The 15,221-nt window shown below is 44.9% G+C and overlaps 1 protein-coding gene across 17 annotated transcripts in view; it reads right to left on the bottom strand.

Moving 5' to 3' along the window:
* Window positions 1-15,221, bottom strand: part of Znf541 (zinc finger protein 541) — a 44,945-nt gene that overhangs the window by 22,191 nt on the left and 7,533 nt on the right. Inside the window, exon 1 of one of the 17 annotated variants that reach the window (XM_021245997.2) lies at window positions 3,615-3,989. The exons of the other annotated variants lie outside the window; for them this stretch is intronic. Coding sequence (XP_021101656.2) covers window positions 3,615-3,921 — 307 coding nt within the window. The 5' untranslated portion in view covers window positions 3,922-3,989. Of the gene's footprint in view, window positions 1-3,614; window positions 3,990-15,221 lie in introns of those variants that run through there. 17 annotated transcript variants of the gene reach the window in all.

A 15,221-nucleotide genomic window follows, 5' to 3' on the forward strand; every position in this document is an offset into this window, starting at 1 on the left:
ACACGTACGAATTTGCCATGTTTTCTGTCTTGGATAAAATGACAGAAAGTATTTATGAATCGTGTCACCTGAGGAATGGCTGAAGGGACTGGGAGGACTCAGGTGAGGGTGGGGGAGGGGAGGCATCCGAGTATGGGAAGGGCAGTGTGGAGGGGAGCAGATGGCGTCTGCCCTGGTTGGAGGGACACAGCTAGGCTCGGCGAATGAAGATTAAAGGGAGGGTGATTCTGACCCCTAGAAACAACGGACCATGGATACACTCTCTCTGCCTGGCTCTCTCCCACGCTCCCAGATCCTGGGATTCCCATCTCGCACTAGCAGGCACTCAAAGAATGTGTGTTAGAGGAATAAAAAATGGAAGATTCATTATTTTTCTTGTAGTTATGTAGCTCGGGCCAGCCTTGAACTCACAGTGATCCTCCTGCCTCAGCCTCCTGAGTGCTGGGATGGCAGGTGTGCACCACCACACCCAGCAAAAATGGAAGATTTTTCTGTCCAGTAGGTCGCCCTGCTAGATGGATCAGACTGTTTAGAAACAACCACTTATCTACCAAATTGCAGAGATGGTATTCAAGAATCCCATGGGTTAGGGCCTGGGGAGGGACAGAGAGGAGGCTGAGCTACAAGATCTCAAAACACTGACAGCAAGGAGCTTAGTAATTCCAAACCTGTGCTCAAAGAAAACCTGGGCTCCCTCTGGGGACAGCCTTCGGCCTTGCTGGGTTACTTTAAAAGCTCCTTAAATTAACTGTTAAACTAGAAAACAAAATGCTGTAAAATGTTGGCAAGGACACTGAAAAACAGGCACAAAGAATCACTGGCCCGGAAAGTGTTGTAACACCTAGAAAGCAATGTTCTAAAGCCCTGGAACCGTTTCTATAGTCTGTTTGGGCAAACCCACTCAGAAAAATAGTGTTCCAAAGAAAATTCAGTATGTAAAAAATTGTTCACAGAAACATCCTCTCGGCCTAACGTGAATGTGGTCTCACAATACGACAGAACAGTGGTTACAATGACAAATGTATGGTTTACCTCCGTGTATGAAAGCAAATACACTGTTTTCAAAATTCCAAACAGAATTATTAGTTTATGTATTTATTTATGTGTGCGGTGCTAGGGATGAAACTCAGGGCCTTGCCCATGCTAGGCAAGTACTCTAGAGCTACATGCTTCATACTTATTCTATAAAAGTGATTATTTCTGAGCAACTTCACACGTATTTAAAGATTTATGTGTGGGGGAGCCAGGGTGGAGATTTTTCTTGCTTATTGCTTTATCTTCTAATTTTTAAAAGAACTATATATTACTAATTTAAAAAATTAGCTGGGTGTGGTACTGCATGGCAATAATTCTAGTACTCCAGAGGCTGAAGTAGGAGGATTGCCATGAGTTCAAGGCCAGCCTGGGCTATATAGTGAGTTCAGGGCCAGCCTGAACTATAGAATGAGACTCTGTCTCAAAAAACAAATCAAAACAAAAAGAATGAACAAAAAGCTGGGTATGGTGGTTCAAGCCTGTACTCCCAGCTACTCAGGAGGCAGAAGGATCACTTGAGCTTCGGAGTTCAAGGCCAGCCTGGGCAACAGAGAGAGACCCTGTCTCAAAAAATAAACCTGGGCCAGGGACTTAGCTCAGTGGTTCCGCTGCCTGCCTTGCAAGCACCAAGTTCCGAGTTCGATCCCCGGTACCAAAAAAGCAGTAAACCTATGCCCTTCCACAGACTTGAATTTAAGAGAAGTATAAAGAGTTGAAATTTAATGTTCAGTGGATTCCCCTTTTCCTACAAGGTAAAAAAAAAAAAAAAAAAAAAAAAGAAAAGAAAAGAAAAAAGAAAATCCAGTGTAAAACAAGTTAGGAAAGGCTGAACTACACGGACACCTTCTGCAGAGCCCTATGACCATCTGGTGAAAGTGACAAAGATGCAGATCCCCACCACCGAATTCCAGGCCATCTCTGAGACCAGGCTGGGGACCTCGTTTAGGGCCCGGCACTGGGCCAGTGCCTGCACTTCAGCAGGTGTCTCCTAGGTGTACCCTAATCTCATCCTCTGCCATCAGGCCAGAACAGTAACAAGGCCAACATCTGTCTACTCCATCTTCTGTGAAGAGGGCCCTCAGGGGCTTTTCATTTCAGCAGGTTCTTTGGAAAATTTTTTTTTTTTTGGGGGGACAGGGTCTCGCTTTGTAGTTTAGGCTGGCAATGAACTCACTATGTAGCCCAGGCTGGCCTCTAACTCGCAGCAATCCTCCTGCCTCAGCCTCCTGAGTGCAGGGATCACAGGCGTGTGCCACCACGCCTGGCTATCTTTGGAATTTTTTTAAAAATTAATTTTAGTTTTGGTTTTTTGAGACAGGGTCTTGCTATGTAGTTCAAGCTGGCCTTGAACTCAAAGTGATCCTCCTGCCTCAGCCTCCTCGGTACTGGGATTACAGGTGTGAGCTACTTATCCCAGTTAGGATTAACACCTGATCCCGGTGGACGTGGTGGCACGGGCCTGTGATGCCAATACTCTGGGAGGCTGAGGCAGAAAGACCACAAGTTTGAGCCTGGCCCCCAAAATTTAGTGACTTAGTGAGAGCCTGTCTCAAAAAGAAGGGACCTCGGGGGCTGGGGATTTAGCTCAGTGGTTTCGCTGCCTGCTGCAAGCGCAAGGACCCAAGTTAGATCCCTGGTACCAAAAAAAAAAAGAAGGGATCTCGGTACAAAGGCCCTAGATTCAATCCCCAACACACACAAAAACAAAAAATAACACCTGCTTTGCAAAGAATTACAGATATGACTTTCCACATGATTATAGCTATCTAAAAGCTCTCTGGTTGAGTCCTGTCTATGCATTTAAGCAACAAAGTTAGGGACTGAAGAAGAGGATTTTAAAAAAAAAGGAATTTCTCTTCTATGGGAAGCCAGAAAGCAAACCAAAAGATTTAACTAATAAGGGGTTTAATTAGTTCAGTAATTCTCCCTTTGTTCCTCCCCTGCTGAAGTGAAAGGTTTACAACTGAATCAAGGGCCTATTTAAAATGAAAAACCATAGTACTGGTAACTAGTTGGGTATAGTGGTGCACGTCTTTAAGTCCCAGCTACTCAGAAGGCTGAGGCAGGAGGGTTACTAGAGCCCAGGAGTTCTGGGCAACATAGGAAGACCCCCATCTCTTAAGAAAACTTAATACCTAATATCTGTCCAGGGCTTTATGGCCTATGAAGAGCTTCTAGCATTGTTTCTCCTTTTGCTTCTTACCACTGTTACCTCTCTACAAGCAAAGACAGCAGAGGCCTAGGAATGCCAAAAAGCCCAACAGCAGAATGAACAGGACCCTAGTTCAGTCTGGGAAGATGAAGAGCCATTGAGATGAGGATAGGAAACTCTCTCACCGGGCTCTGTACACGCACCAGGCAGAAGGCTAGGATATCTCCAAGCAGCTATGGCTTGAGTCAACATCATTCCTAGGGTCAGTCCTGTTTCTTTTGCTAGGAACAATTTTGGGAATGATTCTGAAATAGGGAGGGACAAAAGTAGCTTTTCCCTACATCACTTGTAGGAGAGGAGAATTTTCTGAACTGGCTGCAGGGACTGGCAAACATCCCGGGCCCTTCCACCCAGGGGACAGCCTCACCTTGTACAGAAGTCTGAGACCTCAGATCCATATATTCCTCCAGCAGCTTCCCGGAGTCACTGTCCCTTCCTGAGTACAGGGACAGGGCGTCTAAGCTGTCCTCCAACACCTTTCTGCGCACATCAGGCGCCAAGAGCGTGGGGTCCAGGTCCAAGCCACCCAGCGGGGTATAGAGCAGGTCACGGGTGCTGGGACCTGGATCCCGATTGAGGGCATCACTGCAATTGAGCCCTTGGCTCTCTGAGAACAAGGGAAGGTGCGGTTCTGAAGGAAGGGTACCCGTGTCCCCAAAGCCATACTGGTCCATGGCTCTCCACTACCTAGTCTTGGCCACTCTCAGACGGGCAAGGCCGTGGAAGAAATCAGATAGATAGAGCCTTTGACAGCAGTTAATTCCTGAAAATGAACAAGGAGGAATCAAAATTATGAGGTGGTGATATGGGGTGGGTGCGGAGAACATAGACTTGGAACGGAAACAGTCCCAACCAAGTCTGTTCTCGGTCACCCAACAGCCACATGACTTTGGGCAAGTCACATGAGCTCCACAAGCCTGTTTCCTCATCTGTAAAAGGAGCAGAAGAATAAGGAATAAATCAAAGGTTTCCTAGCACGTAGCTAAATGGACCTTTCTCCAGCTATAAACATATAAAAATATAAAAAGAACATGATTGTTAATATAAAATTCTAATATGTCAACTTCATTCGATTAATAAATGCCTATGTTCAAGGGTGGTGGCATACACCTGTAATATTCAGCACTGGGGAAGCTGAGGGAGGAGGATCACCACGAGTTCAAGGCTAGTGTAGGCTACATAGTGAGTTCAAGGTCAGCCTGAACTGCATAGCAAGACTTTGTCTCAAGAAAGGGAACAAAGGGCTGGGGATTTAGCTCAGTGGTTTCACCGCCTGCTGTGCAAGTGCAAGGACCCAAGTTTGATCCCGGTACCAAACAAAAAAAAAAAAAAGAAAGGGAACAAAAAAGAAGGAAATTCCTAGCAGATTAGTACAGCATGCTCCTGGGTGTGGCTCTGGCTGTTGTAGGGCTGTGGCCTTGTATACTATACTGGTCCTGGTCGGTGGACTCTAAGGAGCCAGTGGACAGCAGGGTAGCTAGTGAAGCTTCCTCTATATTTATAGCTGCTCCTCTCCACTCCCAGGACCACCTGGGGTCTGCCTACTGTCAGACTGGCAGTGACATTAGCTTCTCCTCAGAGCACAACCCCCCTGTGACCAGCCCATGCAAGGGATCTAGGCTGCTACGAGAATCTAATGCCTGATGATCTAAAGTAGAGCTGAGGTGTTGATGCTAGTGCTGGGGAGCAGCTGCAATACAGGCAAACATTAGCAGAGATTGTAATAAACCAGTTGCTTGCAAAAAAAAAAAAAAAAAGCAATGAAAAAATCAAATGGGCCAGGGATTTAGCTCAGTGGTGCCACTGCCTGCCTCGCAAGCACAAGGACCCAAGTTTGATCCCCAGTACCAAAAAGAAAAAAAAAAGCAATGAATAAACCACTTGCTTGTAGATTCATACTGAAACCCTAGCACTGAGCAGCCAGTGACAGTTAAGTTGCACTTGGCAGTAGGCTTTATAGTGGCAAGTGAGTTGACGTACTTCAACTGTATAGCTGGATCTGTCAGCAGGTTTTAAGTCAGAATCTGCACATGGCCTGCCTACTATTTTATTTATTACTTCCATCTGTGTCTCTTTCTTGCACTCCCTACTTGTTTCAATCACAGCTTTGGGAATCCCAGAGCTAGTCCCACCCAAACAAAATGAGTAAAAAACAAATGTCACTGGAGAGCTTCTTTGAAAAGGGGGTAAGACCCAAAGATGAGACAGCAGGAGACTCTACGACTCCCAACAAAAAAGAGAGCTGCATTTAAAAGTACCAAGAGCCTTACTTAAATCATTGCAACAGGTGATCCACATCCTCCAAAAGCCTGCTTTATGCAACATGTGGTGATACTAGTTTATCCAACAAGGCCTTCAAACTTTCCAAACTGTTTTGCTACATGGAGAACAAGCACCCTGATTTAAAAGACAAGTCTCTGGAGTTTTTCAGAAGAAAAAAAGACCTGAACACAAAGAAAAGAAGCAAAAAAAAATTTTTTTGAGATAGGGTCTCGCTGTATAGTTCAGGCTGGCCTTGAACTCACTCTGTGGTCCAAGCTGGCCTCGATTGTCTTGCCTCAGTCTCCTGAGTGCCAGGATTACAGGCATGTGCCACCATATCCAGCCAGAAGCAATTACTGAAGGCCATCTCTTCATCAAATGTGTCTGCTCTGAGAGCATTCTTAGTGGCCAGCTGCACTGCTAAAGCTAAGAAGCCCTTTAGTATTGGCGAAGAGTTGATTCTGCCTGTTGCTAAGGACATACATTGTGAACTTTGAGAAGAGACTGTGGTCCAAAATGTGACACGGGTTCCTCTTTCGGTGAGTACCCTAGCTAGACAAATTGGTGAACTAGCAGAGGGTACTGAGGCACACTTGTTAGAGAGGATTAATGAGTCACCGTGGTATGCAATCCAGGTGGACAAGTCTTCTGATGTTGACAACAAGGCAACAGTGCTTGTTTTTGTGTGGATATATTTTTCAGGACAACGTGCATGAGGATATGTCAACCAACAACACAGCAGCACAGCTACACAAGGTTTTGAATCTTATCAGGAAAACTGAATTGGTCATTTTGTATTAGTATACAATTGGATGGCTTTCTGGTTTCATTATGCAGATCGAAGAGGTCACTTGTAAATGTGAGTCACTGTGTCATCCATAGGGAAATCCTGGCTCACAAAAAAAATGTCACCTAAACTTAACAACATTTCACAGGATCTGATTAAATGATCAACCACATTAAAGCCCAAGCCCTTAACTCATGTCTACTGATGCAGCCCTGTGAGGAGATGGATGCAGAGCACACATGCCTTCTCTTATACACAGAAGTGAGATGGCTTTCTGAAGGGAGATCACTGCCAGAGTTTCTGAATTTATCAGTGCTCCAGATATTTCTTAGAAAAACAGGCTCCACCAGCAGTTCAGTTCTGTGACACAGAATAGGTCACAAAATTTGCTTACTTGTGTGATATATTCAATCTGGTAAATGAACTCTTCAGAGGAGAATAACAACTGTGTTCAAGTCAGCAGATAAAGTGGATGCATTCAAAGCCAAACTGGGATTATGGGGCAACAAGTGAACATTGCTATTTTTGACACATTTCAAACATTAGCAAGGATTTTGAAAGAGATAAAGAAAGGGACTTCTTTCTCCAGTCTAGGGCATGATCACGTCACAGCTTTCAAAAGAGTCTGTGTATTACTTCCCAACCGCAAAAGATCCCCAAACTGGGAAGGAAAGATCTGTGACCTAGTTGTGAATAAGCCAGGTCAGTTGACTTTGTCTGTGCTAGAAGAGAATCAATTCCTTGAGATCACAAATGATGGTGGCCTTAACAGTATGTTTGAGACAACTTCAAATCTCCGTTATGTTCTGGACTAAAGTCAAGGTGAAATAACTTGATATTCCTATAAAAGCACTGAAAAGTTTGCTTCCATTTCCAACATCCTATCTTTGTGGAGCAGGGTTTTCTGCAGTGACAGCAGCCAGGATGAGACTATGGAGTAGACGACATAAGCAGCACACTCGGGGCGTCACTGTCTCCCCTCAGCTCCAGATGAGACATCTACCTGCAGGAAAACAAGCTCAGGACTCTCACTGATTCTGCATTATGGTGAGTTGTGTGATTATTTCATTATATATTACAATGTAATAGAAATAAAGTACATAACAAATACAATGCATTTGAATCATCCTGAAACCAGCACCCACCAGTCCATGGCAAGAAAAACAGTCTTCTATGAAACTGGACCCTAGAGCCAAAAAGTCGGGACCACTGCTCTCCACTGTCCTTGGCCCCTTTCCTCTCCGGCACTGTGGCCCTGCTCTGCTTCCCAGCTGCCATCACCAAGCAGCTTTGCCTCTCTGCGTCCTTCCTCATGATCTTTATGCCCGGGAGCCAGCTGACCACCGGCTGAAAATGGAAGCCAATCCAACCTTCCCTCCTCTGAGCTGTGGGCCAGGTACCACGTTCCGCAACAGGAAACCTGACCATATGAGCTCCAGTCGGCCCAAGGGGAAATGAGATCCATGTGGGGGCCTGGAGCTGGGGGCCCTGGGTCACACATCCCATGGGGTTGTGAAGCACCTCAGCTGTGACCGGCCCAAATGGAGACACATGGCAGACATAAAGTGCAACCAGGATTGGGAAGAGTTAGTGAAAAAAATGTAAATGTAATAAATTTTTAGGTAGATTAAATAGTAAAGTGACAATATTTTATTTTATTTATTTTGGCTTTTTTGAGACATGTCTTGCTGTGTAGTTCAGGGTGGCCTTGAACTCACTGTAGCCCAGACTGGCCTCAAATTCACAGTGATCCTCCTGCCTCAGTCTCCCCAGTCCTGGGATTACAGGTATGTGCCACCATGCTTGGCTAAAGTGACAATATTTAGAAATAGTGGGTTAAATATATTACTAAGTTAATTTCATGTACTTTTAAAATTTTTTCATATGGCTTCTAGAATATATTATATTATGTATGGCTCATGTCATACTTCTATTAATGAATGATACCCTGAGGGTTGGCACCAGGGGTCATAATAACTGACAGATGGGAAGAGAACACTTTGAGCCTTGAGCTCACAGTGGAGACCTAGGAAGCTTGAAGAGCTGCACCACTAAGTGAATCCAAAGTGAGGCTCTGCTCACAAAGCCCCAAGAACTAGAAGACAGTAATGTGAGGAGAGCCAACAAAACCGAGCAAGAGAATATGATGTCACCTCAGGATGAGAATAAACATTAAAAAAAAAAAAGGAAGTTCTAGAAATCAAAGACATTTAAATGAAAAAACGATCTGGCTGGGCATAGTAACTCACGCCTGTAATCCCAGCACAGGAGGATGAGGCAGGAAGTATGAAGCCCAGCCTGGACTACATAATGAGTTCAAGGCCAGCCTGAACTACAAAATAAGACCTTGTCTCGAAAAAAAAAAAAGTTCTGGAAGGGTTAAACAGTGCTGGAGAGAAACACTGAATAGGTAACCTGAGAAAACCCCCAGAATTCACATGAATGAGAAGTTGAGAAAATATGGAGAAGCAGACAGAAAAGTCTAATACTGACCCAACAGGGGTCCAAAAGGAAAGAGGATGCGAGAGAGAAGGAATCGTCAAAAGACAGTAGAGGAGGAATTTATAGAATTGCACAACATAAGAATCCAGAGTTAAAAGATATATGATTAAGCATTTCCAGGTCAGGGCAGGATAAAGGAAAACGGATTCAAACCAGGCATGGTGGCACAGGCCTGTAATCCCAGCACTCTGGGGGTCTGAGGCAGGAAGACTGAAAGCACCAGGCCAGGCTTAGCGATTTAATGAGTCCTGATTTAATGATCTGGGGAGATCCTATCTCAAAACATAAAAGGGCTGGGGATGTATCTCAGTGTGAAAGTCCTGGGTTCAAACCCCAGTACCCACCCACCCCCACACACAGAGAAAGGATTCATTCCACAACACACAGTAGCAGAACTGCAGGACACTAAGGACAAAGAGTGAACTTTAAAATGTACCAGAAAGAAGAGGCCAGCAGTCTGCAAAGGATGACAATCAGCCTGATACTAAACTTGTCAAAAACAACAAAGCTGGGAAAGAGGACAGCATCAACAGAATAAGGAAAAGTGAGTCAAACAGGGCTCAAAACAGCAAACCAGCGTCCACAGCAAGGGAATTCACAGACCAGGTCTAAGAGTTCACTCAGACCCTGCGTCCAACCACCAGAGATTTTGAGTTATCTGGAAAAAAGAAAGGGCTGGGTGTGAAAGCTCAGAGGCAGAGCACTTGGCAAGCCGGTTCAGGGAGCGAGGGGAGGGGAAGGAGACAGGGGAGGGAAGGGAGGGAGAGAACTGACTAGAACATGACTAATGTTCCACTTTAAGTTTGCACCCTAAAGGAATCTGAGCATTACCTAACACAAGAAAACAAAAAAACGCCCCCGATAGGACATCTAAACTAGTAGAATTCATTCAAAAAACAAAAAGCAAAAATCAAAAAACAGAAGGGAGCAGGATTAAATTTAAAACCCTTGGAGGAGGGGGGAAGAAAAGAGATACTACAAATTGCTAAAGTTAGAAATTAAAGACGGGGAGATTACTAATGACCTCACGAAAATCAAAAGGATTATAAGGGAATACTGTGGACAACTGTATTTAGGTAACTTATTAACAAATCAGATAACTAGACGAGATATCTAAATTAGAGACAAACAGATAGATAACAGAAAAATAGGCAAATTCCTAGAAAGACTCATTGCCAAAACTAACCCCAAAAGAATGAGAATGTCACTCTACCCTTCAGAGGACCTCGCTTTCCCTCACACGGAGAGTTCACCCTGGCTGCCTGAGGTTCCCCTGCCTGCCTGGAGGAGTTCAGGCAGGGAAAGCACCAGGGTCCCACGTCTCCTACGCATCCCCCCACGTCACCCAGTAGGGAGGGGTGATGAGATCTGGCTACTCTTCCCCTTGGCTCCTCCCAGGGCTGCTGGGGCTGGGCCCTGTCCCTTCCTTACACAGGGACCTTCACCCTTCTGTTGGCCCCGGGCCACTGATGGCCTCGCTGGAGATTGAGTACCAAGTCATACATGGCCCAGGATTACATACTGATTCCCACCTTGCCTCTCCCGAAGGCAAAACCTTACTTTTTTTTTGGTACTGGGGATCGAACTCAGGTCCTTGCACTTGCAAGGCAGGTGGCGGGACCACTGAGCTAAATCCCCGGCTCCAAAATCTGACTTTTTGAACAAAGACAATCAGATGGAGTTCACACTGTAGAAACTGGAGTTGGTGACTACAGCTTCTGTTGCACCTTCTTTTTTTTTTTGGTACCGGGGATCAAACTCAGGACCTTGCTCTTGTGAGGCAGGCACAGTGTCACTGAGCCAAATCCCCAACAACAGGTTCTCTTTGACAATACATTCAGCACCACTCCTGAAAAAGTAATTTTCTTTGAATTAATCCTGGATAGTTAGTATGAGAGCACAGGCACAAGAACAAGAAGACTGGAAGAAATATATTACTGGTACAGATGTATCAGAGATGAAACTGGAAGACATCTTGAAGATTGCATTACAGAAATAAATTATTAATGAATATGCTTTTCCAATGGAACAGACCAAAGTCTCTCTGAAGATCCTGAGATGCGTCCCACCCACCCTTCCCAGGATTACTCTTCCCTTCTCCAGTCCTTCTGAACCCCTGCATTACTATGACCAAAAAGGAACAGGACATTTAACAATTTTTGTTTTGGGTTGTTTTTTTTTTTTTGGTACTGGGGATTGAACTCGGGTCCTTAAGCTTGCACAGCAGGCGGTGAAACCACTGAGCTAAATCCCTGGCCCCATTTAACAATTTTTAATGGATGTACTTCATCTATATACCAATCCCACAATTCTTAAACACTATGCCACTGTTCCTTATACTTACTGTCTCCCTCAGAGAGACACATAAAATAAATCAACTTACATGGTCTTGTTTAAAAAAAAAAGAAAGAAAGAATGTCTGGACACTCCTGCAAGGGGTACAAAGATGCGGCTGGCACAACGGCGCATCCAGCACTGTGGAGGCTCAGGTGCGAGTGGCCCAGGAGTGTGAGGCCAGCCTGGATAGCACACTGAGACGTCTCATAAAGTCAAACTCCAAAGAAAAAGACTGAATTAGTCATTTTAAAACTTCTCACCCATTCCATCACAGACCCATACCAAATGCTAACTTTATCAGAATGCTAGGAAGCAGTGACAGAATCAGAGCCACAGAGTGAGTTCTGCTGAGCAACAAGTGACTGAGGAGCTTGGGGCCTTAACCCCCACGCCAGCTCAGGGAGTGGAGACACGGCGAGCATCTGCTGTGGCTTCCTGGTGCTGAAGAGCAGAGAGCATCTTGTTCTCAAACAGCTATGGCTGTCTGACCTGCCCGTGGCTCCCTGGAGCCTAGCACAAAGGTCTTGCCCAAGTTGGGCCACTGGCGAAAATTACAAGTAAATGAACCAGATGCTGCAGCCTGGGCCAAAGGATTTTAACTGGGGCGAAGAGTCATCTGCCAGAGGCCAGGAGTCAGAGGCCGTGGAGAATGAGCGTTTTGAAAAGCTTCCACCCTGGCAATTTCTTATAAAGCTAAACATAATCTTACCATACCATCTACCAACTGCACTCCTAGGTATGTGCTCAATGGGGCTGAAAGCATACGTCCACATAAAAACAGGCACACAAATGTTTCTAACGGTTTAATTCATAACCGCCAAGTCCAAGAAGCAACCAAGGTGTTCCCGGAGGCAACTGGGTAAATGAAGGGTGACTCACCTAGCCAACTGAGCATTACTCAGCAATGAGAAGCAACAAGCTACCGGGCCACAGAGACGCAGAAGAATCTTACATGCATGAGTGAAAAAGCCAGCGTGAGAGGGCTGCATGTTCCAAGGGTATGGCATTCTGGAAAAGGCAAACTATGGGGACCGCTAAAAGACAAGAAGTTGCCCAGCACGGGGAGGTGTGGAAGAATGAACAGGAGAGGCACACAAGGGATGTGTTGGGGAGGGGATTATTTTGTATGCTACGATAGTGCTGGATACGTGACATTATACAAGGTATGATAAAAATATATGATGAATGTTTAAATTTAAAAACTTTGAAAAAGAATAAAAAGAAAAGAAAAACTTTGTTACAGAAACAGACACGTCACCATCAATCCCCCTCAAGAAGGTTTTCCCAAAGAGGCGAGATGTATCATGTGCAGGTGTAAATTCCCTACAATAAGTGTTAGCATTATATATGCCTAAAATATACCAATGAATGTTTTGCTATTTAAAAAAAAGATTTTCGGGGCCAGGGATTTAGCTCAGTGGTTCTGCTGCTTGCCTTGAAAGCGCAAGGTCCCGAGTTCAATCCCCCATACCAAAAAAAAAAATTTTCCCCCTTGCTTTGAACACACTTATCCCATAATTCTTGCCGCTTTCTCAACAGTTCTGAAATTCTCTTTTGTGAATGTCTTTAGTTGCACTGTTGTGGCTGCTTTGCTGGCCTGAACGGACTCAAAATGTTGACATTTAATGGTTACTTTGACTTTGGGAAGAGCTATAAGTCACACGGTGCCAGATCCAGTGGGTAAGGTGGGTGACAGCAACACTTTTACAAGCCTGCCTTTCCACTGGATGGTACTCAGCTGCAGCTTTCTCCCTATTTTTGATCACATCTCATAAAGACACTCACAGTACGGACTTTCGGTACTTTGGAAAGTGGCAAGAACAAGATGACATGAAGTGGGCAGGAGTAATCTTAAGGGACCTGATGCTAATGGGTCTTTCGCTATAATAAATATTTTAATTTAAACATCATATTTTCAATCACCCTTGTACATTAGTCAAAACCCACTCAACTCCAAGGTTGAGATCTAAAATGGACTTTCTTTACATTAAAAAAACAAATCTTTTCACCTCTGTGGAAGACTGTGAAAGGGCATGTGCTCAGGGTGGGTGCATGCTCAGGGAGGACCTGGAAGGCTCAAGCTGTGGCCCGAGGCCTGCTGACCCTGCTCTGTGCAGGCAGGAAGTGGGGGGTAAGGCAGAGGTGCAGCCTGGTCAGCTGAGGTCTGGAGAAGATCCTGTGCTCACATATACAGCCACCTGCAGGACTACCACAGTGCTAGTTCTGTTCTGGCTTTTTGCTCCAAATATTGAAGGGGATCTCTGAACTAACAGAATAGACTTTACTGATCACACCTGACAAACAATATGGTCTTTATCAAAAATAGGGGTGTTTTGCCGGGGATTTAGCTCAGTGGTTTCACCACCTGCTGCACAAGCGCAAGGACCCTAGTTCGATCCCCGGTACCAAAAAAAGAAATAGGGGTGTTTTTTTGGGGGAGGGGTCAAACTCAGGACCTTGGGCTTGAGAGGCAGGTGCAGTGCCACTGAGCTAAATCCTCAGCCCTTCAAAAATCGTTTTTAAGGCCAAGTGTGGTGCACGCCTATAATCCCAGCACTCAGGAGGCTGAGGCAGGAAGATTGCCACAAGTTCAAGGCCAGCCTGGGCTACACAGTGAGTTCAAGGCCAGCCTGAACTGAATAGCAGACTCTGTCTCAACAAACCAAAAAAAAGGACAAAAACAAAAATAGCTTTTAAAACCCAATGGACAAACAATTACAACAAGCAGGAACCACCAATCCTGGGGATGGGGAAAATCTGACTCCCAGAATTACCAGATTACAATACTCAAAGTGACTCATCTACCCTATAGTGTGTATCAGTACCTCACTCCTTTCCATGGCTAAATAATGTTCCATGTCTGACTAGATTATGTGATGCTTATTCATTCACCTGTTGACGGGTGTTCCAGGTGTTTATACTTGGGACTACTATGAATAATTACATCCACACCTCCATGTGATAAATGCTTGATAACTCACTGCTAACAAATCTAGTGGATCCTGGAATAATGCAAGTTTGGGTCTAGACTTCTAGGCTATCAATTTCTACTTTTGTAAGACTGCATAACTCTGTAATCATAAAACTCCCCTAGCCCCACCTGTGATTGAATGTGAGTAAATATATAAAGATGCTTCTTAGTTCAGGGACACTAGATAAGATCCCTATCAGTCATAATTATCCAACCCTTTGCTCTGGACACCACTATCTATAGACCAATCTACAAAGCATCTGCTGACTAACAGTACATGTCAGGCTAATTAACATACAAATGTAAGACCACTAAACCTTTGCTCCTTCTTCTGTAAATTTCGCCTGTTAACTCCCCTGCAAGCCCCTATAAAAAGAGCCTCGGACTCTGGACTACGCCTCTCTAAGCTACTCTGCTTTGGGGGTGCCGTCTGGCCAGACTAAGGTCTGTTTCACTTTCCAACTTGTCCAGTGTGTTCCTTTCCGGGTGTTCTTCGGGGCAGTCAGCTCCTTGGAGCATTTGGTAAGGCCTTTGGTCTTACATTCTGGAGGCACTGCTGGGATCCCTGGGTGTGCTTCACTATAGTCAGCTCCTCGGAGTGTTTGGTAAGGACAGCGGTCTTACACTTTCTTTGCAGTTTTTATGTTGATCTATAATAGAACAGCTGCATTCACAACCTGTTTCACCTTACATCTGTTTGTGTGTCTGTGTGCGCGCAACCAGCCAAGAGAACACAGATTAATGGTTGAACACAAGTCCATAATCCTGTATCACAACTTTGGGACCCAAGTGAGTTTCAGAATGAAGAATTCTGGGGCCAGGGATTTAGCTCAGTGGTTTTGCCGCCTGCCTCACAAGTGCAAGGTCTCAAGTTCAATCCCTGGTACCAAAAAAAAATAAAGAATGAAGAATTCTGGGAGTGAATCACACATGATAGTGCTTGCAATCCCAGTACTCTGGGAGGCTGAAGCAGGAGGATCCCGAGTTTAAGATCAGCCTGAGCAATTTAAAGACTTAGGGAGACCCTGTCTCAAGACAAAAAAATTAAAAAGGGCTGGGAATGCAGCTCAGTGTGAAGGCTTTGGGTTCAATGTTTAGGACTGCAAAATAAATAG

This window comes from Heterocephalus glaber, unplaced genomic scaffold, assembly GCF_053883595.1.
Source record: "Heterocephalus glaber isolate CG9 unplaced genomic scaffold, H.glaber_assembly_v1.0 deba00001744, whole genome shotgun sequence".
Taxonomy (NCBI): Eukaryota; Metazoa; Chordata; class Mammalia; order Rodentia; family Bathyergidae; genus Heterocephalus; species Heterocephalus glaber.